Source organism: Halyomorpha halys, unplaced genomic scaffold, assembly GCF_000696795.3.
Source record: "Halyomorpha halys isolate HHAL.00 unplaced genomic scaffold, Hhal_1.1 Scaffold240.1, whole genome shotgun sequence".
Taxonomy (NCBI): Eukaryota; Metazoa; Arthropoda; class Insecta; order Hemiptera; family Pentatomidae; genus Halyomorpha; species Halyomorpha halys.
In genome coordinates, this window is record NW_027115703.1 from 200,956 (window position 1) to 226,882 (window position 25,927).

The 25,927-nt window shown below is 30.5% G+C and overlaps 1 protein-coding gene across 1 annotated transcript; it reads right to left on the reverse strand.

Moving 5' to 3' along the window:
- Positions 1-2,000: 2,000 nt before the first annotated feature.
- LOC106680059 (condensin-2 complex subunit D3-L) lies at positions 2,001-25,349 on the reverse strand. The gene is made up of 13 exons (XM_014419516.2): positions 23,503-25,349; positions 23,254-23,430; positions 21,557-21,717; positions 18,437-18,590; positions 16,652-16,858; positions 10,855-11,044; positions 9,430-9,625; positions 5,984-6,092; positions 5,342-5,521; positions 5,072-5,243; positions 4,134-4,342; positions 3,241-3,378; positions 2,001-3,156 (listed from the first exon to the last, which is right to left on the reverse strand). The coding sequence occupies exons 1-13, from the start codon at positions 25,183-25,185 to the stop codon at positions 2,575-2,577; spliced, it is 4,158 nt and encodes a 1,385-aa protein (XP_014275002.1). The 5' UTR covers positions 25,186-25,349; the 3' UTR covers positions 2,001-2,574.
- Positions 25,350-25,927: the final 578 nt, after the last annotated feature.

Sequence of the window (25,927 nt, forward strand, 5' to 3'; positions counted from 1 at the left end):
ATGTCTCGTATTGATCTTTCGAATAAAAAAAAAATTTTGATTACAATTTAATTTTTTGTGTTATTTTTTACAATTTCAAGTTCTATCGGGCTTAAAAAAAGACCCTATAGAAAAGGCCTGAACGTTCATTACATTGTAACAATGTTTAGAGTAGCTAAGTCCACTTGTCCAAGAGACAAGCAGCAAAGAGTTCAGGGCCGGCGTGGCACGTCGCAGGTTGCATGTATCCTCCTACCACCTAAGTTGCTCGAGAAAGATGATTATTTGCCAATCAGGAATGGTAAGTGGTTTTATTCACAGGCCTGTCTCTCTTCTGTTTATACCACCTAAACAGTCTCAATAGATTGTGGAGAGCGATTCGCTTGCGAGTTTCTACCATTCCAGGCTATCATTTAGAGTTTTGGGAGCACTAAATTTTCACGCTTGTACTGAACAAATTTTCATTGTCAGGGCTCCAACTGCTCAAAGGTTCAGTGAGGAAGTGCTTCTTGGAGCTGTGATCCTATTTGTTCCATTTACAAAACTGTACAAATTTACAAAATTTAAGTTACACAATTTCTATTTGAAATTTTGTCATCCCTTATACTGTAATTAAAATATACTAACTATTATTGTTTGAATACACATTTATATATCGTTCTAGATTTCATAGTTAGCTACCTTATAACTATACATTTTCACTAATATGGTGTCCCTTTTTTAATGACATACTCTCTCCTGCCTAGTAGAAATTATTTTATATTGACTTGGGTCCTTGGTTTCTGCTTCTGTTTATCTTCTTCATTAATGTCTTTGATTGGTTTTCTTTTTTAATCCATTTTACTTGTTATATCTGCTTAATGTGTACCTATTTTTCCTTTGTGTTTTATAATTTACCACTTGATTTTTATTTTTTTGATATGTAATGCTCCTAATATTTTTCTTATTCTATTGTTTTCAGCTTTATCTATTATTTTGAATTCAAAATTAGGATTTTTTATTATTGCATGTTTGGCTAATGCCAATGTTAACATGGAGTTTCCTGAATTCATTTAATGTTCTTTTATTCTGTTAATTATTAATGTAAAATTAATAAACAGTCTGAAGTATGAAGGCTGCTTTTTTCTGTTTAAGAAAAAAAATCAGAAAGCATGATGCCTTCGAAAAATAAATTAACTAAATATATTTTTAGAGTATTAATGAATTCCGTAGTCTCAGAACCTAATGATTTTTAAGCTGGTTTTCTGTGGCTGCCGCAAAGTCTTCATCGCCCACTGGCTCGGCATTGTAAGGGAAGATGACGATATCTTCTCTCTAAAGTGCCTAGTCCATCCTTTCGGGGACATCTTTCTTCTACATTTACAGATTGACGTCTTCATTCTTGCAGTACTTATGGTTTGAGAACATTCCAATTCACATATCATTCACACCTTGAAAGAAAAGAAGACTATCAGAGGCTGCTCTACAGCTCTTCACTCTTCCATTCAACTGTTCTCAAATTACAGTTAAGGTAAAAAGAAACGAATAACTATTTTATAATATTTTAGGCCTGTTCTAAAATGATAAGTTTTTGTAAATAGAGATATTGAGTTGGTGAGTTAATTGCAATTATAATTGAAAAAAGACTAATGATGTAAATAATTTTAACTTACTTATTTAAAATAGTTTTTTCTTTCAAAACTGTTGATTGCACAATATTTTGTAGTTATTTTACTTCTAGGTGAAAAATCATAAAAAAGTAAGATGAAATTTATTATTTTTTTATTTGTGCATGTATTATCTTATTTGTGCATAACTCAAAAATATACATACTGTTTGTTAAATTGTATACACAATTACTTAAAAGCTAATAAGACCAATAACAGAGAAGAAACAATTTTTGTTTTGGACTTTGAACCTAAAGTTGCAAGGAAAGTCTTGTTTTTATTTACAATTTGAAGCAGATACTTTTAACTTAATTTTGGCTCTTATTAATAGTATTACTTAGGAAGATTACGGGAAGGAAATAAAAAAATACGGAAAACTATTAAAAGCTGAAAAGCCTTTATTCATTTTTTTCAAACATAACAACAGTATTATATAAGAGATTACATCATTTTTAAAATCTTCAAGAATATAGGACATAAAAAAAAAAAAAGAATAAACCTTTAGGATTAAGCTGATAAAAAGCTTTCCAAGAAAAAAATAGTCATTTACAGTCTCAGAATCAACACATAGTTGATAACTACAAAACTACTAAATACATCACATTCTTAACATTTAGATGACTTGACACTTAATTACTACACTGGATAGATTCTACACTTTAACTCCTAAAATTTGTTGAGGTTAAGAATATAAAAATTTAACTTGACCAATACAAAAAATTATTTAACGATTGTGATTTTTTTTAAATTTGTGCTGATAATGGTTCTACAACAAAAGATAGAAGTGTCAGAACATCACAGGAAATTGAGAAATAAAAAAGAATAAATAACATAGGAATATATTACATTCATATATAAACACACAAACATGTGTGTGGATGCGTATGTATATACCTGTATAAACAAATTAATAAATAATATGAATATATCAAAATTACGAACATCAAATTTACTTCTTTTTCTTACGAATTGCCTTCTTTTTTGGTTTAATTGGTACAAAACCTTTAGCAGAACCTCCTGGGGATGAAGTTTCGAAACTATTTTGTTTCTTTCCATGAGTTGATTTCTCACTACTAGGGGAGTTATCCTTTTCTCCATTGGATGAACTGAATGAAGGACTTAGGGAATTGGAATCGCTCAGAGGAACTTCAGATGAATCCTCCGATGAATTCTGAGATGATATTGAAGAAGGGCTACATGATCCTGAATTTTGATCCAATTGATTTTTAGTAAGACTTTGACGAACTGGTAAGTTACATCCCATTAAAGATGGAAGTTGAATCTTAGTAACCATCTCAGAAGATGGTCTTAACAAAGATAATGACTGAGAATGCAGCTTCCTCAATGGTGTAACAATGCCCATTTTTTCACATAAGGCCATTTCAGACAACTGTTCACACCGTGCACGTACCTCGTTCACAGAGAATTCTGCAAATGGATCACTCAATTGATCTTCTTCCTCACTAACGTCTTTCAAATCTAATGCTATTTCAGCTGCTATTTCAGGATCAGAATGAAATATGTCATTTATCTGTGAAATAAACACAATAACTATCATTTACATTTTTCCAGGAAAAATTAAGACAATTCATTGATATATTTGTTAATAACATACCTCATTCTTGAAGTCTTTCATAAGTTCACGAAGACATATCATCAGGTCTCTAACTAACGGTGATTTTAATGCTGCAAGCATTCGTTTTAACTTTGTGATTGTTGGCACAATGGATTCCACATAATTGGCTTTTACAATCTGAAAAATTATTCATGGATATGTAAATGTATATAAACAAATTAATGACCAAGAAAAATTTCAATTGTTTTTTAAAGATTTAAATAAAATTGGATAAGGGATGTGATGGCTGTGCAGGTTGTGTTTGATTCCCACCTGGGGCAGTTAATATTTAAGAGAAGAATCTTGACACTCTGTATAGGTTAGTACGTAGTGGCAACTCAGGTAGCCACCATGGGTTAGCAAAAAGGACCACTAAGCCCACTTGCCAGACTAGTTCCACCAGCAGATACCAAAACCAAATCAAACCGGATAAGTTTAGAAAATTGTCCCTCATTCTGAAATAATTATTTTTAATTCTTTCTTTTTCTACTAAGTAAAGAATTTATATGTAAGGCTTGTACTGAACATCGATGGTGTCAAAACGTAAGTGAAACTTTCCTTCAGTATATGGCACTAGGAGTAAATAATAGGTAACAAAACATTTAATATAGTTGTTAAATTAAGAAATACATCTTTTCATTTAAATTATACTTCTTACTATACATAACAGCAAATATTATAGTTAATTTATAGAAATTATGATTTAAAAAAACATCAACTGGTCAATTGTAATATTGACCTTTTTGTAACTTATTCCCAAAACACGTAATTCTAAAACCAAATGCTGCAAATTTTATATATTTGTAACAGGATTATTATTATACATAATATATCCTATGAATATTTTACAGTATTCAAAAAGAGTTATAAAAGTATTAGAAAATCTTTCTTACCTGGGATATGAAGACCTTCTTAGCTATGCCCAATACAGCTTCGCCTCCCCCAATATCACCAATTTCATCTGATTCTTTGACTGATGAGTCATCATCTACTTTTCTCAAGTTTTCTAGACGCATTTCATCACATGCCATTGCAAATAAAGCATCCTTTAAAATAGAAACACCCATTCTGTCAAGTGGTATTTTTCGTTTGGTAACGGCATCTAAAATATAAGATTTATTTTATCCTTAACAATATTATTTAATTTAAAAGAAAAATCTAATTTTCATACAAAAATCACGAATATATATATGTATATAAAAGATAGATTTGATTTGATTATTGTAACCTAAACCTATATCAACTTCACTTGTATAATTTAATTAACAGTACAAATATGCAGCCTTGAAGTTCTGGATTATTTTCAAAACAAGCCCATGCAATTCAATAATATGGAAGCAACAAAATATGTTCAAAAATTTAATTTTTACATAGTTTATTTACAAGGGATATTAAGAAGATGACAAACTTTTATTCTGTATCAGTTACTTATAAACTATTCAAATGTTCTTTTCTGATCTAATAAAAGAATTGAAGTTCGTTTTAACAGCTGGAAACGGAAAAAAAAAAAGTTCACTAACATAAAAGTAACCGAATATTCTCTAAATAACTGGATTGTGACAAATCAAATAAAAATAATCAATTGGTCAAATGAACCACTTGATGAAAATTTCTACTATTAATTTTAAAACTTATTTAAAATTAATTACTTATTTAAAATAACTTTATTTTTTTAAAATCAAACAACAATAATATTGTATAATTCTTTATATTATACTATATTTATTTTATCAATTGATGATATATAAAAATTCTTTTTGAAACGGTTCATTTTAGGGAATGAAAATAAAAGTTCCTTTTATATTACTGTAAATATTTTAAATTACTATACCCAAAATATCGGAACAAATTCGATTGCATAACTTAAATCTGTGGTCATCCCTCATGTTAGACAGCATATATTTGTAAATTTGACCACGATCATTAAAATTTGCAACTCCAGACATTGAAAAAACCATCCTCTCTTTAGCTGAAAGTCTTCTTTTATTAAAACTGCCACTTCCCTTAAACATAAAAAGAGATATGTAAGAACATAAGAAATTATTAAAGAATTTTATTTAACTAATTAATAAATAATTAATGAAAAATTTATTAAACTAACCATATAGTCATTGAAAAAGAAGATAGCCTGAATGAAATAATGGCACATGATGCTTGCATTTTTTTTTAACAACATATTAGTAAAAAAGGCTTGGATTATCTCTCTAACTGACACTACAGGATCTCTCAGCATGATAAGTAAATAGAAAAATAGAGCTCCTTTTGGTTTTAAATAGTCCTCCTGTAAAATAAATAATAAATTGAAGTTAAAAATGAAACAATTTATTTTTGTATTATTTATACTGATACATGGTAATTTATATTATTACAATCATTCTTAAAAATGAAATCCCCACAATGTTTCCACAAATTTTCAGATATTTGTTACACAAAACAATTATAGAAACACTGGGGAAAATTGTGCTCAAGATTTGTTCCAAAATAACTGACAAATCAGCACAAATTGAATTGGGTCATTAGTGCTGGTGTGGCAAATTCCTTAAGCGATTTGAATTGGAAAGTGAGAATTTTCAAAACTCTATTGAGTGATTCATGAGAGACCAGTTTTAACTGGTGATAAAACATGACTGACACCCAGCTCATTATACTTCCGAGAGAAAAAGACTGTCATCGCAGTGACAGCTACTGTCAAGGTGTAAATAAATAATTTTTTTAAAAATACAATTTATATGCATAAATTTACCTGTATCAACCGCAAAATTAGCTTGAGAGATTGAGTTCTGACCTGAACATCTTTATCTTTCAACATAACACACATATCTCCCAAGTTGTCTTCAACAACTGATGTGAACCTGAAAAAAATAAAAATTAATTTAAAGATAAAAAAATTAAAATACAGAAGAATCATAACATAAATATATATAATTAACCGTATTATTTTAAATTATGAAGATGGTCAGGGCACGGTAAAAAATAGAAGTTGTTAACTATTTTTGTTTTCTTTTGACCACACCCCTGACCCCTCACCATCTTCATGATCCGTAACACAAATAATTTAACAATAGAATAGATATTTAGTTTAAAATGACTCACATGATCAAAATAATTATTGACAGCATAAGTGCAAAACTTAGGAAATAGCTACTTATCTAAAGCTAATAATACATACAACTACAACAGTTAATATTGGTGGTTAAATCAGTCTGATAAGTAGGACTATTTGTTTTGTTTTTTCAAACCATTTTAAAACTCGTGTAGGAAAACACTTTTAGTTTTTGGGAGAACCTAGATTTATTTTGAAAAACAAAAAAATAAATACTACCTGCCCAGAAGGGAATTTAAGTCATACTGCACTAAAACAGACCCTTATCCTTAATTTTTTTCTTACAAAAAATACTAAATAAGCCAACCAGAAACTAAGGAAAATTATAATATGTTGATCAAGGGACCTACCCCTATAAAATAGGTAAATTGGAAAAGCAAAATGCAATATACAGGCCTGACTGCCAAAACTGAAAAAAATATATATAGGAAAGATATCCTAAAAACTGGAAACCAGAATGCAATTCATAATAACAAAAGAATATAATATAATATAAGCATTAAAAATATATATAAACTCCACAACATTGGCTAACCATAGTATAACTTTAAACCATAAATTTAATTTTAAAAACACCACAGCAATAGAAATGATAAATAACATAAAAAAGCAGAAGAATCTTACAAGCAATCCACATAACCAAAAATATCAATAATACTGTACACTAAAATACTGACACAAAAATCCTAAATACACATTACGCAAACATAATAAATTGACTGGATCCAAATGGATAAAGACATAAAAAAAAGCATTGTTGCAGCATGTATCTATCAAAATAAACATATAATATAAACAAATAAACCACTTGATTTTGGAAATACAATGGTTTTACTAAAAAAAAACAATACTTTCAAAAGAACAATGCTGGAAGCTATTTATATCAGGGGTGGCCAATTTTTCAGTATATGAGATCTACTTTTTATCTTAAAAGTCTGACGCGATCGACTTACATAGGCGTAATTTAAGAGGTGAGAAGGGGTGTGAAATGCATACTATATTTTTACACTGGGCAGTATAAGGTGCATTTCAGTGAGGTATGGGTAGATAAGAAAAATATATGTTCAAAACTATTTTTTATTTTTTAAATCACTTATGAAGTTTTCAAGATAGGCTCATGAAGAAAATAAATTTCCATAACCAACTTTCTGACACTTGTTAAAAATAGATTTTTACTTACTTTTATCAACTTTAATATATAAGTTGTTGTACTATTTGTTTGTACAAGTACCACAGAAAGGCTGATAATTTGATTTCAATATTTCACTTTTGAATTTTTGTTTTTGTATTTTGGGCCAGGAAAATTTATCATGAAAAAATAATATGACTTACTTTTTGCTAATCAATCAATAGCTCTCTGAGTACACCTATTTATATAGTGTACGGTTTATCTACATACCTACATGAAAACAACAATTATCATTTAAAGGGCCAAAAAACTCACATCCAGAGGAATTAAAAGAACATGGATAATTATTCACAATATTTATTAATCCAAAGTAGCGATTCATAAAGTCAGATTTATAATTTACTTTATTGCCTTGACATTAATGGGAAGACTGAGTTTGCTTGTCTCAAACCAAGGAATTATAATTAGGTGTACATCCTGACAAAGATAACGGATACTGAGTCCACGCGTTGTGTCCAGTGACAAGTGTAACACATAAGTCAAAATATATTCTGCTCTGTGGGCAGTGTCAAGTTGTCAGATTTCTAAGAATTTATGACCTTTGCAAATTCCCGGAATGCATTAACCTATTGCTAGAAAGTTTTGTCCTCTACAATCGATCCAAATTTCATGATACACAGAATTCCACCACTGACATTGCGAGCAATTGACGATCGACCAAAATTGGGATCGTGATCGACCGGTCTATGATCTATACATTGGAAAATATTAATTTCAAATCAGACACAAGAAACTTGAACCAACATTATGTTTATATTTTAAGTAAAATTAATTTTTGATCAAAATGTTTGTACATCAGATCAATAATATATAATTAAATTTGGTAGGTTTTTTAATACTAAAATGAATGAATACATAAAATTTAAAATATAATAAGAATATGCCAAACCTAGTACGTGAGGTAGGTTAAACAGTTTATTGTTGATAAGGTTTTCTATAAGACTAACAGATAGTGTAAATAGGAAAAAAAAGATTATAAGTGAAATAGTGGATAAAAATAGGTAATTTAACACAATATGATGAAAGTTAATTAATTTATGCAGAAAGTTTTACTAATTTAATTATGTTTTATAGTTTACAAGTACTAAGTTATATTTTTGCCTAAGGCAGAATAACTGGTGAATTTTTAATAACTTTATCTGAAGCTGTAATATTATAATTAAGGTCAAATATTTATAATTCAGAATGTTTTTAAAAATAATTGTTAATGATTAGATTGTAATTGAATTGTAAATTGATATCCCTAAGAGTGGTCAAAATGGCTGAAACATTGGTGTTATAAGAGAATAAACAAGTTGAGACTATATAGATATTTTTATTATAATTAAAAAACAAAATCAAAGTTGTCACTTGAAAAAAAAAATATCAAATGAAGTCATTAAAAAATCAATTTAAATGAAAAATAAAGCTATTAAATTTATTTCAAAAAATAAAATACATTACATACTATTTGTATAAGAACATCATACAAAAGACTCCAAAGATACACTAAAGAACATCATACAAAAGACTTCAAAGATAAACTAAAGGACATTAAACATGACTTTATAAAAGAATATACACTTTTGTCAAGCATTTTCTGAAGAACAGAACCATACATAAGAACAAGGACCATCAGTACATAATTTAGATTTGATCTGTATGATTTAGATTAGATCAACATTATTAAGATTTAGGTTCCCAGGAAACTTGCAGAAGTGATTTTAACTCAAAATAACTTGAAATCATTGTTTTGAATAATATTAGAATTTGAAGAGGAAAATTTTTTTATTCTACAACTGCAGGTTTGAATCATGAATCCTTAATCAAGAAGTCATATCTATAATTATACAAAGCTTAAAATTTAATTCAATTTCATTACATCCTAAAGTATGATTTGCTCAGAGAAAACAAATACCTGACGCAGAGATCAGTGAGAGCTGCCATAGCATTGATTTTCACAGCGGGTTTTGAATCTTCTTTTAGAACATTAGCAAAAACAGCAGCATATTTCTTGGCAATAAAATGGTCTTGAAGACAAACTTTTCCAAGTGCAACAATAGTTACTGCTTTCACATTGTCACTTACTAAACCACACCATTTTCCACTTGTTCCTAACAAAATTAAATTTAGGCAATATATTAACCTTATTATCATAAATGTAGATAAAAGTATATAATATAAAGAAAAAATTAAAGAATAAGATTTTAATAAAAATTGATAAGGTTCATAGAGGAAATTTTGTTTTCAAAAAGTTCCAAAATTTATCTTATTTTGACATATGTTCTTAAACTTTTATAATAATAGTGCAGGATCTCTTTTTATTTTTTCAAATTATTGTAAATCTTGAAACAAAATGGAGGGAAAAAAAAGCGTTGAGGTATAAGAGGTATCAGATTCTCAAGAGTGATCCTATACTTGCCAGACCTTGATCAGGACACAATCTACAGATGCAACACTGGATAGTCAATTTAATTTATAACTGCCTAAGTCGCTAGGACCGATATCGCTGGTAAAGGATTTAAAAGTGTGATACATAGCAGCTAATTTGTTCATTAATCACATGAAGAGTGTTCACTAATAAACCCAAATAATAAAATCAATAACCAGCTTTTCCCTTTAATTTCTTTAGTCATATAGTACTATAAAAAGAAATTGTACTTTTAACATTCTTAGCAATAATTATTTTCTCAATGTGCAAAGAATTAATCTTTATTAGATAAGCAGCCCAAGTATTGTTTAATTTTTCCCGACAATACTTGACCACAAATTGCAGTGCCTGTCAAAAACTACTAGCTATTAGGAAACGTTCAAAAGTGATATCTTAACACACTCATCGTATTCTCTAAACATTCCTCCAACCAGTGTTAAGCAAATAGTAATTGCAACTACTAATTACAGTAAAATATAAATACAATTACTTTGGTTTAACTAGTTAATAGTAATTTTGGCCCATAATTACAATTACAGTGGTTCATCAGGTAGTTAAAACTACTAATCAAAATCTTAATTTAATTTTCTAGATAAAATTACAGTAATTGGAAAGTAATAACAATTACTTTTGGCACAACTCTGCCTTCAACCAATAACTACTTGTTTCAAATAATTACGGCAAATGTAAAAAATGGGTCAGTTCTTAGATTGCCTCTAATGACCACTTGTTCTTTCTATCCAGGATTCATATGCTACCGGCAATACAGAAAAAGTAGTGAAGAGCAAAATAATTCGAGCTATTAATTTGTTACCATTTTTGAACAATTAAGCCCCTACTTTCACAAAAAAAAATCTATTTTACCCTGATAAAAAAGTACCACAAACTTGTTGTTAAATATAACTAACATACTCTGGTTATCTTCAGTAACATCAAATGCAGGATCAATAAGGTTAGCAAGATAATTGATAACATCTCTAGAAACTCCTGGATGGAAGTGAGCAGCATCTCCGAGAGTATGTAAGCAACAACAAAGAATTCCTTCAGAAGTTTTGTTAGAGCAACCAGGAGCAATATGCTTCTTCAAATATTTTTCTGATAGCTGAAATTGAATATATTTATTAAAAGATTAATCATAAAAATCTAGATATTTAAGAGTAATAATTAATAATAAAATTATCACAAACAATAGAACTAATGAGTTTTCAGTGATGGGTTGAAAACAAAATATAACCAATAAATAAGTCTTGAAGTTATAATAATAATAAAGGCTTACCGAATTCAAAGGTTTAAAGCCGACACTACTAATCACTGTTTACATACATCTATCTAGTGATGCCCATCCAAACCCAAATCCATAAGAACAGTTTTGACACAATTCTCCCACCTACATTCCGGTCTACCACTCAGATCAGTGTTTTTCAACTTTATAGGAATCCGTTTGTTACTAAGTCCTATCTTATTTGCTGCAATGCTACCACCTGAATTATATTTACCGGGTGAAGTTCCCACACTTTGGCATTGTAAAGCCTTTTCAGTTATAAATTCTCTGGTTAACTCATCTTTCTGTGGTCTAAATGAGATAACAAGCTATACTAAAATTAATCTGTAAAAGGTACTATATTAATTTGTACCAATACTGGAATGTTTTTTTGTTTAGTCAAGCCCAGTAAATGAAAATAAATTTACAGCATTTTAATAACATTATAAAAAAAATAATTAAAGCTAAAATGTTATAATTAATTAATGAAAACGTAGTTAACCTTTTGAGATCTGAATACTACCGGCCGAAACGGTCTGTAGGGACAGAGCTCAGGTAGCACTGACCATCGCTGGAGTCGAAATACTTTCTCACTACCCTTTAGTGACTATTCAAGGCTCAAAAAGTAATAAATAAGCAAAAAACATAAGGTTAAATAATTAAACATTAAGATTATAAAACATAAACTTTAACAATCAACTAAAAAACTTAATAATATAATTTAAATAATTTCAAAACAATTATCAATACATAGACCAACTCACTTTTTTTTTTATTTGTATAGTGTATCGCTCCTTTTCTTACTTTTTACATAAACAACACACTTTCTTCTTGTCAACTGTTTTATGCCCATACGATTCTCACATTACGACAAGAAATACCTTTCAATTAGCCGAAACGGTAAATCCTCAGGTTTTCCTTTTCCTCCTCCTGCCACGCTTCTAGTTTGCAGATATTTTCGTAAAATGCCTTTAATTAGCACTAAATGAAACTCACTAAATTTTTGTTTGCTACCAGTACAATTTTGATCTAACAAGTAGAAAAACGTTTTTTTATACCATTTTATCATCTTCCTTACTAAATTAAGTGTACTTAGGCCAAGAACTAATTCCAATAAAAATTATTTATTTAACTTAGTTTTTCCAGCATCCTTTCTGCCCTTCTATCTAGAAATTTTCTCTTAGTAAATTTTTTTTACTGAAAAAAAGGTGCTTGTTCGTCCAGTAAAGAAGATCCCTTCTCTTTTTATAGCATCCGATTTTAGATCTATTTCCATCTTATCAAATTTACCGAAGCCTATAGAAAAATTAGTGTATCATTAATTTACATTCTTGAGCATTCAACTCTTCTGTATCCTTTCCAATAAGAGATTTGTTCTGGTTAATCCACATTATCAGCTTTGTTAAAAATTACTCAAGACCATTGACAAAAAAAAAACTACCTTTGATTCTTCTTCAACCTTAAGAAATATCTAATTTTTTCAAGGAACCTTCCATGTTTGACACAGAGGTTTGACTGTATAGCTGGTACCTGCCACAGAAAGTTCATTCAGAACTTCTATTCTAGAAAAAAACCTAAAGTTACAGCTCATTTTTCTTTCAGAACTCAATATCTTTAAAACTACTTAACGCATAAAAAATTTATTAAACCTTTTTGTAATTTTTTAAGAAGTAAATTTACTAAAATTTGACCCATAACAGACCATGTTCAATGGTACTCAAGATAAAGCACATTGTATTATCATTTTCAATGATACTAGATCAAAATATTTGACCTATGTCAGATGGGTCTTCCCAATGTGCCTTGGGCTGAGAAAAAAAAGATTGAATACAAAATTTATTTAAGGTGAAAGTAAATTTGTTAAAATTGAAGGCCAAATTATTTCATTTATTTTAAATGTTTTAACAGACCATTCTCCTGAATAAAAATTTGTTTTGTACATTCAAATATAGACTGGACTCCAAGGTAGAGCAGTTATTATGGCACATAACCTTAAGCCAAAATGTAGGAAGTTCTGTTTATAAATTAAAATTGGTGAAATAAGTTTGCCTTAGAATTTAAAAAATATTTTATAAAATTTTAGAATTTTTTTACATTATCATATGTCGCCTTTTCTTTGCATGTATCTAATGGTTATTATATACTAATTGATTTTTTTTTAATAGAATAAAAATAGAAGATTGTATTAAATAAGTTAAAGTATATAACAAATTATAAAACCAAAAGTTCCTACAAGTAAAATATATCACAAAATTGTTGTTTAAGAAAAATCAAGCCATCTTTGTTTTTAGCACCCGTTGAAACTCTTAAATAAAAATTTTCATATAAATTGAAAATAAGAAAATTTTGGGCTTGATTTTTAAAGGATTTTTTTTTTGCTAATGTGCCAATGAATTACCACTTTTCTGAACTTAAATAAGGAAATTAAATGGGTAAGGTAATAGGAGGACTAGAGAGGGAGATGGGTATAGTAGTCTCCCTCACTCTTAGGGGATGAATCAGGTCATAGTGCCCTACTCAATGCTTGAGAATTACCAGTTCTCCTTATTCCTATTGACACCTACTGTCACCTCTGTCTGGTGCCTCCTGTGGAGTCTGACAGGACTCGCTAACATCAGAGGTGAGGATTCGCCATGTCTGTCCATCTGATAGGTCTAAAGGACCCTTCTGGACACCCGAGCCAAGTGGAGAGAGATGGCGCAATGATGAGGGCATCCCATTGTGCTCAGATAATCGGTTTATCAAGTATAACTTATCTGAATGCAATGTGACTGAATCAGTGTACAGAAACCTAAAGCTAACAATTTGGGATTCTTACTACACACAACTCGGGGAAGAAGTTAAGGGCTACCCCGAGTCGATTAGGAATACATGGAAGCTTGAATGCCTCGACACTTCCTTAACGGAAGAGATTATGAGGTCCTACACTAACAAACAATAACAGTGGGGGTAGAATAAAATCCAACAGGAATACCACCATGTGGAATGAGGAATAGTGTAGGCTGAGAGCACTCACGCTATAAATAGAGCAGGAATAAATCAGGAAGGAACAGTATTCACAAAGATGACCCAAGTTCAAGCGTGTGCAAATGACTTCATCCCGCCAGAGTATTAGGACTGCCTTCGAAGCGATGGATATAAAAGCAAAAAGGATGGGCCTGCATATTAATGAGGAAAAAACCCAAGATTATGCTGTTGGGTAAGAAGCCTCTGGAACAGAGGCAGAGTCGCCTTGTAATGGGCCCCTATAATTTTGAAGTGGTAAGAAATTTTTCTTACCTTGGCTCTATTATCAGTGAGAACTAGGATGAAGAAGAAGTCAAAAGCAGAATTGCTGCTGGAAATAGAGCCTATTTCTCCATTGTAAGGCTAATCAAAAGCAAACTTGTTGGCTGTACCACCAAGTTCACCCTGTAAAAAACGTTAATAAGGCCAGTCACATACGGTGGAGAAACTGGAACCCTGAGCAATAAAAGCATTAACCTGCTAGACAAGTTTGCAAGAGTAATTCTGAGGAGAATCTTAAGGCCTGTATGCGAGAATGGTAATTGGCGAGGGAGAAAAAACGGAGAACTTTTTGGGCTCTGTTTCCATATTTCCTCGTACATAAGGATATTAAATGGCTTAGCCATGTAATGAGGATGAGCAAGGAAAGAGTGGCTGGTAACTGTACAGTTACGTTCCAGATGGTGTGCGGCAACGTGGTAGGCCGAAGGGCCGATGGAGGGATGCTGTGGGGATCTGCGACAACTGATCCCAGTTAACCTTACAGAAGATAAAGAAAGATGGTTGGCGGCCGATAAGCAGGCATTTGGGACACCTATAAAAGTATGCTGAGTACAGAAAGGCCTTAAGAAAAGCAAAAAGAGGGACTTCTGGACAAAATTCTGCAGTGATTGTGAATGATGTTCCCTCGACAATTAGAATTAATGGGATCCTGAGAGGGTGATGTCAGGGTGGAAGGGGATTTCAGTGATTCAGAGGCGGGGACTGTGGAGGCCCTGGTACGCTCGCACTTTCGCACTGGATGTGTGCTAATGGAGATGAGTGAAATTGATCCTGTTATTGATAGCTAAACATGTAGCAGAGATAAATGTGTAAAAGCCAACAATTGTTGTTTCTGGTAAGGTCGAATGGGTGATTAAATCTTTTGCACCTTTTGAATCAGCCAGTACTGATGGGATTTTCACGGCCTTATTACGAAAAGGTCTACCAGTGCTTAAACCATGCCTTTTAGTTTAACTTAGGGGCAGTCTGGCAATTAACCACATTCCGAACAGTATGAAAGAGTCGAAAGTGTGCTATATACCTAAACCAGAGGTGTTTTATGATAAACCCAAGGCGCTTATAGGTCTATACGTCTGACATCTTTTTTATGAAAGTTCTGAAAAAGGTTATTAATAGAAATATTAGGGACACTATGTTAGTAGAGAGACCAGAACATAGCCCACTATTTGCTAAACAAGCAGGCAAATACTGTCAAGATGCCTTACATCATCTGGTCTCCATAATTGAGAAAAGCTTGGCCAAAAAGGAAATTATGACAAGCATTTTGATTGATCTTGAAGGTACTTTTAACCACACCCCTTATAAAACTACGGATAGAGCCCTTAGAAATAAAAATAAATACAATAAAAATGCAGTGAGTCAACCATGTGGATTCTAGACCCCTCCTAGGGTCCACCCAGCCTACTAAATTGGGTTCCCTTAATTGGGGAAAAATTAGGCAGTCGAGGGTGTTACTGACCCGGCACAACCGTTGGTCTAGTAACAGTACTTCCTTACAATGTACTGAACCCCTAACCCTTCATGGGTAGTAACAGTACAGATTTTAATTTCTTTTTTTTTCCTTGGCTCCTAGGGTGTATAGGTAAAAACCTGTGGGCATGAGTCTATTATTTGTTCGACCTCTAATCACAAAAAAAAAGTCCATTGAAATCGGTGATCCTACATGTACAACCTCCCCTAGTAAGTCGAGTCAACAAAGGATTTCCCAAAGAAACTTCAATTTTTCTTTTTTGGGATGATCAAATTGAATTTTGAGATTGGCAGGTCCACGTCCAAAAGCCACTTTTCTGTTTTCAGTGAAAAATGCTAAAAACTACTTGAAACTCTCTAGCTGTGCCATAGTATCATTATTTTAAGCCTAAAACTAATTATTTACAAACATTAGGTTACTACTTTTTGGATAGTGAGAGGAAAAGAATTCAAGAGGAAGATAAAATGGGCAAGAAAATAACGTACAAATTCTGCAGTTCTGTAGGATGGAGTATAAAATTAAAAAAAAAAAATATAATATAAATATAAATCCTCCTCTTTGGTGAGGAGGATTTATATACCGATTCACATACTAATAATATAGTACAAATACATACTATATTGGAATATAAAATATACATAAACATACAAAGTAATTAAGTATATATAAACATGAAATAAAATAAATACCTGAACAAGATCTCCACTCCATAATTTTGTTCTATCTTTATTAGCAAGGAAACATATATCCAAATAACGGGAAATTAAAAATAAAGGCACAGAATAAGATTCCAATGATTTCTTCAATTCTAAAGATAGTTTTTCTTGAGTATCTAAGTTAAACCCCTTCCAGTTAAGAAAAATTGCTTCAACAACGAGCTGGCTTAAAACTTCATCCTATGGGAAAATAGATTAATAAATAAAACTGTTCAATAATTCCAGAAAAAAATAAGTTATCATTAATAATATTATTCCATAAGGTATGAATCTGCCCCTTTGACTCTAAGGAATAGTACACACAAATAGAGTCAAGTGATATCTGTTTCTACTGAACAATGGTCTTTTGTCTCCCATTTAAATGGGAGACAATTATTTATTGATTCTGATTCAAAAGTCAGAACAATGTCCTGCAACAGGTGTATCAGCATCATTGGGCTGTTCTGGAAAAAATTTTCCTAGTTTGGGACAGTTTTGGTAAGAACTCATGTCACAGGTTCTCCAATGGAAATTAGTAACAAGATAAAATGTCACACAACAGGAGGGAGAAAGAAGAGTCTGTATGGCACTTGGTATCCAAATCACGGTACTCACAACCTTTAAGATGGTCTTTAAAACTTGACATCAAAATCCACCAATTTTCAACTATTTCCTTTTTTAGACTTGGTAGGACAATTATTTTGAAAAACTGTTTAATCATTTTTTATTTGATTATATAATAAACCCTTGTGTAATGATCTGCACCATTTATGATTAGTTCGGCAATAAAATTAGATCATAATGTTTTATAAATTTATTTTGAGACAATATTCTCTTGCAATGCAAATAAGATGCGACTGCATATTGTCGTTGACAATGTTTGCGAATGCTAAGGACAATGATATATTGTTGTTTGGTATAAGGGTTAAATCAGAGGTGTCCAACTTTTTTAAATTCATGCCACAACCAAGGATTCCCCACATTGAGGTATGTAACAATCATACTCCCTCGCCCTCAATCTTCCCCTTCTCCTATACCCTGCCACCCCAATTTATAATTATACATTTCTATTAAGTATAAATAATTTTAATTGTGCTATCAATGACACTTCATAAGGTTATTTTAAGCTCCTTCCCTCCTTTGATGCTGACATGGATTCATCTCTATTTCCTAGCAGTCAAATGTCTTAAATGTTATAATTATACTCTGATCTAAATGTTGCAGTTTACAAGTAGTGTTGAAAGCCAAAAACAACATTAACATTGCTGAGTGATGAGGTAATGTTATTATCGATCAAAATCAAAATTTTTTATTGACAAAACCAATTAGAAAAAACATGTAATTAAAATTAAAATAAAATGCCATAATAGAAAAAAAAAAAATTAAACAAACCAAATTCATAGACACGATTCTCTTTCACTCACTTTCCTCTTCTCTAACTTTCTTGAAAGCACTAAGAGTTAACCAGATTCGTTTTCCTTAAACATGGATTGTTAAAAAAACCTATTTATTTATATATATTTAGATTTCTTCTAAGATAAAAATAAATATCATTATAAAGGGGATTGGACTTTGTTTTTATACGAATCAGAGATTTTCATATGATGAGAAAATCCTTATTAATAAGAATTATCGTGCTACAAAATATAAGGATTGTACTGTATTATGTTCATAAAATTTACTTACTTATATAAGATCCATAATTTAAGTAACCAGTAGGCACTAGACATTGGATATATTAATTAAAAATAAAAAACCACTGAATGAGAAAAGACTTACAGCTTCATGATTATGAATATTCTCCAGGAAATAATCCGCTAACAATCCTGGAGAAGGAAAATCCTCAAACTCAGTCAGACAAACGATGAAAAACCATGCGGCAAAATTGTTCTCTGTGCCTATATGGCTTTGAAGAGATAAAAATGTTTTTTTCCTGAAACAGAATAGTATTAATATAAAACATAATTCAATATTTAGGAAATAAATACCAAAAACATTTAACCAGATTAAATTACCATATCAGATGACTGTATACTTCCCATTGGATATGAGTTTTCAAATAACTTATTTTTAAACAGGTATATATTAATAAAACTGCATTGAAAATCAATATTATTCTCATTAATTAAGAATTTAAAGTAGTAATTTTTTATGGATACTGATTTTAAAGTAAACATTTTTTTTAATTTAATCCTAAGTAAATTTTAAAGGTAATAAAAATAATTTTGATGATCATAAACTTAAGATTCTACTTGAAAGTAATGTTTGAAAAAAAAAATTTATCAAACTTAAAATAACCATTGACAATGAGGATATATGGCTAATGTTAAGAGAAGATGGATTATTTCAAATTATAAAAAACTTCAATTAGTAATTTTAATATCTAAAGGAAAAATTGTGATAAGAAGAAATGTAGAAAGTATTTATCGTCACAATATTATTTCTTGAAGATCTTATTCCTTTTCTTTCTTCTTAATTAATTTCCTTAATACTTAACTGAAGTGTTCCTCTGAGCAGCTCAAATCAGTCTTCTGCCAATTACTTGACTTTTTCAGATATATTAAATCCACAGGCAGCACAAAAATACGATTCCATCTTTACTTTAAGAGGCAGTATATGGTTTGTAAATTTTTTAATCTTATAAATAATAATTTACTGTAGGGGTCAGTAAGATATTTGTAATATAAGTAAAAACTTGACTGATCACTGAAAATAAAGTATGACTTGAGATTGCTATCACAGTTAATCACCCATTACTTCCAATTTAAGCTTCTGAATCTACAGAATCCTATTTATAAGGAATTATATGGACAAAAAAAAAATCAATAAAGGATTCCACTAATTATTTTAATCTAAAAACATTCTTCCTCCACCTCTTACCACATTCAAAAATACCCCATCAGGTCTAAATTAATTTAATACATCATTGGAAAAAGACATTTCATCAAATTCGACGATTATTCCAATTAGTCCTTGAGACTAGCCAAGAATCATCTATGTAAGAAGTCCTCAATTAATTATTTTTGGCAGTGAACCAAACCCACTTTTCCCAATTCATGTATTCTTCAACTGGGAGACATCAGGTTGGTCTTAGAAATTATGATGCCAATTTCTGTATATCAACCATATATCCACATTTTTCCTATAACACAAACAGAAATTTATTTGTTTAAAAATAAAATCTTTGTTTGGTTTTATCCCCATACAATTTTGAATATTAGAATGGGATGTTCTAGATGACAATAAAAAGAACCCAATCAAGTGGCGAAATTAAGAGCGGAAAAGAGAAATTTATCAATTGTTCTTCATAAACATGAAGATAATATGAATAAAAAAATAAATTTTATTTTTCAATACAATTTATAAGATATTATGTTTATCTAAAACTTTTAACTAATTTAAAAAACATACTGGAAAAATATGAAAACATCTTGCCATCCTATACCTAATGAAGTTTCTTCTCAAAAAATAATAACTAAGAACAATGATCTTTTACAAAAATGGCATCTAATTTTATACAATGTAAGAAAGAAAATGATTTACTTTTATAAGGAAGTAATTAATATGAAGTATTAATTACTAAATTGTTTCTTTAAATCTGAGTTGTTAACTTCCTATCCATAATTTTAAGTCTTAAATAAACTACTTCGACAAATTACATCAGACACGTGACACAGTAAGGACTGCATTTGGTACTAACTGTCTATCAACACGTACTTCCCTATTTTGCAATGTAATGCCTGACTTATTTAGAAATAACTATTGTTCCACGAGGTTTCTCAGCTATTCTCTCCAAGACTACTCTAGATCTGGACAGTAGCAACCTTTGGTTCCATATTTTGTTTTATATTTATAGAAAAATGTATTTGTCTGAAGGTAAGGGAAAGAACTATGCATGTTTCCAATATATAAACAGAAACTATGTAAACTAATTTAATTAAAAAAAAAAAAAACTAGACCTACTTAGAAATAAAACAATACCTATGAACACTCACCACATTATCTTCATACATGAATATATTTTTAAGAACAATGAGCCAAATAGAAAGAGAGGGAAATAAGTAGGGTCATTCAAACATTGCAAACAATACATCACTTATCTTTAAAATTCAATAACACCTCTTAAATTAATTATCTTGTAGGGGTTGCTGCTAACTTCCATAAGAGGCCATCTGTAGCCGAGGGAGTTGAGGCGTCATCTAAGCAGCCTCATAACTTGAGCAGTAGTGGTATGAATGTGGCCTGGAGGGTCAACTTTTATTTCGTGGTAGTCCCACAGAAAATGGTTAGAATGGGAAAGTAACCTATAGATAACCCCCCTTCACCCCAAAATGTCAGATGTGACTAGGCAGGGGGTGAACAAAAAAAAAAAATAGTATATATTGTGTGCATGCCATTCTATTCTAGTAAAGTAGTTTAAAATTGATTCAGTAAACTGGTCCCTCAATACTATTAATTAAAAAGCTCAGAAATGGTGTTACATAAAAATTTAAAGAAAATGGTGAAAATCATAATCAATGTCCTCTAATTATAGAAAAAAATAATAAAAAGTCTACATAGAGGAGCTGATACAAGGTGATAAATTTATGTTAAGACATACAAATGTGCAAGCCTAGGTCACAACCAATAAATAATAGTTAAGTAATCCCGGAAACAACTTAGCACATCTTATTTAACCCTACAGTATCAACAAATATCTAAGGAACCAGCCATATAACACACCAAACAGCAAAAATAACAAACAAACCTTATGGTTAAATACTAAATATGGTATTGACCTTTTTAAAGCTGAATGACACCATATTATTGGTCATAAATAAAATACAAGAAATATACTATTGCTTAAAGTAGAAAGAGTAAAAAAATAAAACATCAAAACAGTTGTTGAAAATAACTTACGTGATACTTTTATTTATGCACCATGTTCTGCAGGCAAATTTTAATAATATTCTTTTGCCCATTAATGCAATGGTGGATAATACTATCCATGGTAGCTTAGTACGTTGGTCATCTGTTTTTTCATATGTTGCTAAATTTTCAAGGATAACACTCCTGACTAACTACAAAAAAACAAAACAAAAAAAACATTAAGAATAAGACTAATTAGATTGTAAGATTGAATACTGAAATAAAGGCTATTTTAGATTTAAATTTATTTTATTTTGTTATTAAATGACCAACAAATAAATTGAATCATAAAAGCAATAACTTTTGAAGTTAATAAAATGTCAACATTATTTTATCTATAAGTTAGTCAGTATTAATTTTGTTCATATGAAATAAATCTTGAGAGCAAAAGCTGCAGAGCTTGATAGTTTTAGATTATTAAGTTATAGATCACAAGATTGTAGGGGGATGGTCCGGGTGGCGGTCAATAAAGGTAGCAAAATAGTAAAAGAGAACTATTTATTGTAAACCTGGATTATCCTCCTACAATCTACTTCGTACGGTCAACTATCTTCTTTCAATATAGATCACACGAGCTACTATTAAACACAAGCATTGACTTGTTTCATTAAGTGGCAGTCCCGCAAAATGAAAAACTTGACCCCCTACCATGGTTAGAATAGGTTGGACCCCCGTATGTCAGTATAGGACTTCAATTGGAGTCTTGGGCCAAAGAAAGGCGAAAAAAAAAAAAAGAAGAAGTGTCTTCAAAATGAGATTGGAGAAATAGAAACTATATTCCAGTCAAATAAGGCAGGTTTTGTAACATGATTCCTGAAGTTATAAAAAACCTAGCAATATTATTGGGAAAGATCTACTAATGAACATACCCAAATTCCTGAACGGTTGAGTGCAAGAGGAAGGTACCTTTTTGCAAGTTTTTCAGTAATATCTTGTAATCGAATGGTTCTACAAAAAAAATATTCTTACACAAAATAAAGAAGAAAGGTCATTCATTTTTTCAGTAGAGTCCTTAGTTTATAAAATATTTTGGTAAGAATATTTGTGTTGTAAAAATTAACATGCAACTGTAGTATAAAAGGTGCAAGGAGCTCCCAGTAACAAATATTTGCAAAATAGGAATAAATTGTCAATATAAAACAGTAACACAATAAAAGATTAATAAAACATGAATGGAGTAGTAAGGGATGTATAGTTTATGTCAAGGAATTATTTTAAGTATATCTAAACGCATTAAAAAACATATTAATTTTAATAATAAACCAACATATATTATTTAATTAGTTTTAAATAGTTTTTAGAAAAAAATTTAATACATAAAGGCATTTCATACCACAAAGTAGTTTTAAATCTTTACCTTTTTGGAAAATTGACCAAGTTCGTAAAAAAATGAAAAATCAGTCATTGAATGGTTTAGCAAATTCAGAAAACTTTAATTTTAAACGTCCTTTAAGTTTTGAATTGTCAATTTTGAAATGTAAAATCATGAAATCATTCCAGAGCATTAACACGTATGTAAAACTTCAAATTAAAAAAATCAAATCCTTTTACCTACTATATAAATATTAATATTATTTATATATAATAATAGTTATTATTATTATATTAAAATTGCTACCATAACTGACAAATAATCTCCACATTTATAAAAAAACAAAACACTTAGGCTGTTAAAATAAATTACTTACTTCAATCACTTTTTCTTGGCACTTCATATCATTATCAGCAATCAAAGAAACAACACCATGAACCCATGATTGAACTAAAGGTTTAGAAGAAGGATACAGCAGTAAAATATCAGTGAGGCTTTTAACTATCATTTTTCTGATCATCAAAGATATATCTCTACTGCTAGCAACAAGTATCTGAAATTTACAGTTAACATATAGAACAGAATGGTCTAATTTAATTGAGTAATAATCTAGTCAAATACACACCTCTAATCTCTCACTTGAAAGCCAGAACTTATTGTGTAATATAACATTACATATAAGTTGTAAAGCATTCTTACGGACAAATACTTTCTCATCCTTTGTAAAAAGCTCTGTGTGGTACATAATAGAATGTCCAGATGGCAAAACATTTACTGGAAGAGATAACTTGGCTGTATTAGTACTAAAATATTCTTGGTAATCAAAATAGCTTTTGCACTTTTCAGCTTTTGATACACGAGAACCTTTTTGAGGCATAGAAAAAAGTCCATTCATGATTTCTTTAATTTCTGGGTGATCTGAGAGCAATAATGACCCAAAAATACTTAAACACTTAGATCGCAATACAGGAGAGGCATCAAGAGAACGAGACAATACAGCACCAACCAAAAATTTATAAAGAAGTTTAATTTGTCTTTTATTTTGAGTTTTGTCAATACCGTAATTCATCAAATCATTATCATTTAAGTTGCTTTCTGTCGATGCACCACAATCTGGTAAATCCGAAACATCCAGAAGTTTAGCGATTACTTCAATGGCACATATCCGATACTTGATTGAGTCAGAATGAGCCAAACTTACTATCCATAATATTAAATCTTCAAAAGCATCATATGGTAGATATCCCAAAAGTTGGACAATCTGTGGAATGGCTTTGACTCTAATATCTGCTTTGTCAGGCATTCTCACACATAATTGCTGTATAACTGCTTTCACCCCATACAAAGCATCTTTCGGAAAATTTCTTAACAGTCGGTTAATAAATAAAAACGTGTTGTCATACGATGAAAAATTGCTCCTTCCTGCCATTTTAATATTTTCTTCATTTATTACCAGAGTTGGAAGAAAAAATTTCATGATAGTCTTAATAGTTACTTCAATCTCACCATGATCAGAGTTACAAAGCTGTTGTAAAACACCGTAAGACTTTAATATAACATTACCAACTGTATCGGGTTTCGGATCATGTTGAAATACATTTGTTTGCCATTCTAATTGCGTCATTTTAACAAGTGTTTTAATTGTTTGAGCTAAAGATTCATCTTCATCTTTTAAAGATAACTCCCTTAGGCAGGTTGACAATCCATCAAGCATAATCGACAGCATTGGCAATACATCTGGTTTTTCAAATTCTGAAAGTTCACCAACTGATTCATCATCCATCATATCATGGTTTGCATCAAAACCTGGTTTCTTCTTTTTTGACTTCTTAGAAGCATTTTTTTTGGGGACAAAACTCAGAGAATTAGTGAAAACCATAAGAGCTTTATCATATATGATCTCATTAAATATGTTACAGGCAAGAGAACCAGGAATTGAAAGTAAAGAAAGATATAGCCTAGCTGAACTACAGGCTAATAAATAATTTGCCTTGTTTATTTCCTTATTTTCCATGTCAAGAAATAGTCTTATTAAACACATCAATCCTTTATACTGAACATTGTTCTTCAATAATGTCTGCCATGACTTTCTATATGAAACATTAGAACTATTATGATCCCTATCCCATCCCTCAATGGCTTCTGTCAAATTGTCCATTAATAGAAAATAGTTCCCATCCATCATCTGTAAATTATAATCATCCGGAATTTTTTTCTCACCGGAAAAATCATTACACCACAAATGGTTCACCCAATCAATAGGAAGAAGATGGAGATGCAACTCCCTGAAGGCTTCTAAGACATCCATTTCTAACGTATCTTACCTTAGAATTACCATAAAATAATAGAAACAAGATTTCGAGGAAGTGGTAAATTAAAGAAAACTAAACCACCATAATTTAAGAAGTTTCACAATAATACATCAAACAAGAGCACACTAACGCGTCATTAAACAAGAGAGATTCAGAGTGGCGCTAAATTCGTTTACAAAGAGGTACGACTTGACAAAATACTCATTAAATATTCAGTTAGGTAAGTATCTATGTTAAAAAGAGTATTTTTTTAATTTATGTAGTTAAGTTACAAAGAATTAAGTTCTTTGCAAAAAAATAAATGTACTAGTTTACAAAACAAGCACTGATAGTGGTAAATTCAAAACCTATACAGACTAAACAACAAGATAGTGTAGGTACATACGACCACCGAACTTTTCTGGCTCCGAAAAATGTTTAAAATAAACCCAAAACAATATATAAATTAATAACATATCATTCTTGTTGATTTCATAAAACGAAATATAATATTTCGTTTTAGGAAGATCGTCCAAGTGGCGGTCTAGGTACACTAAGTTATATAAAAACTACTTATTGGACACCAACACCTAAAGCGGAGGTTCCACGATGATGGAAATAATCAAAATAAGTTTGTGATAACCTCACGCAACTATCAAGTAAATCCTGATACTACGACCAAGATTGTTAGATTACACGATCATAGTGGCTCGATCCTGTAACGATCTCTCACTAACACTGCTACTTTCACCTTGAAAT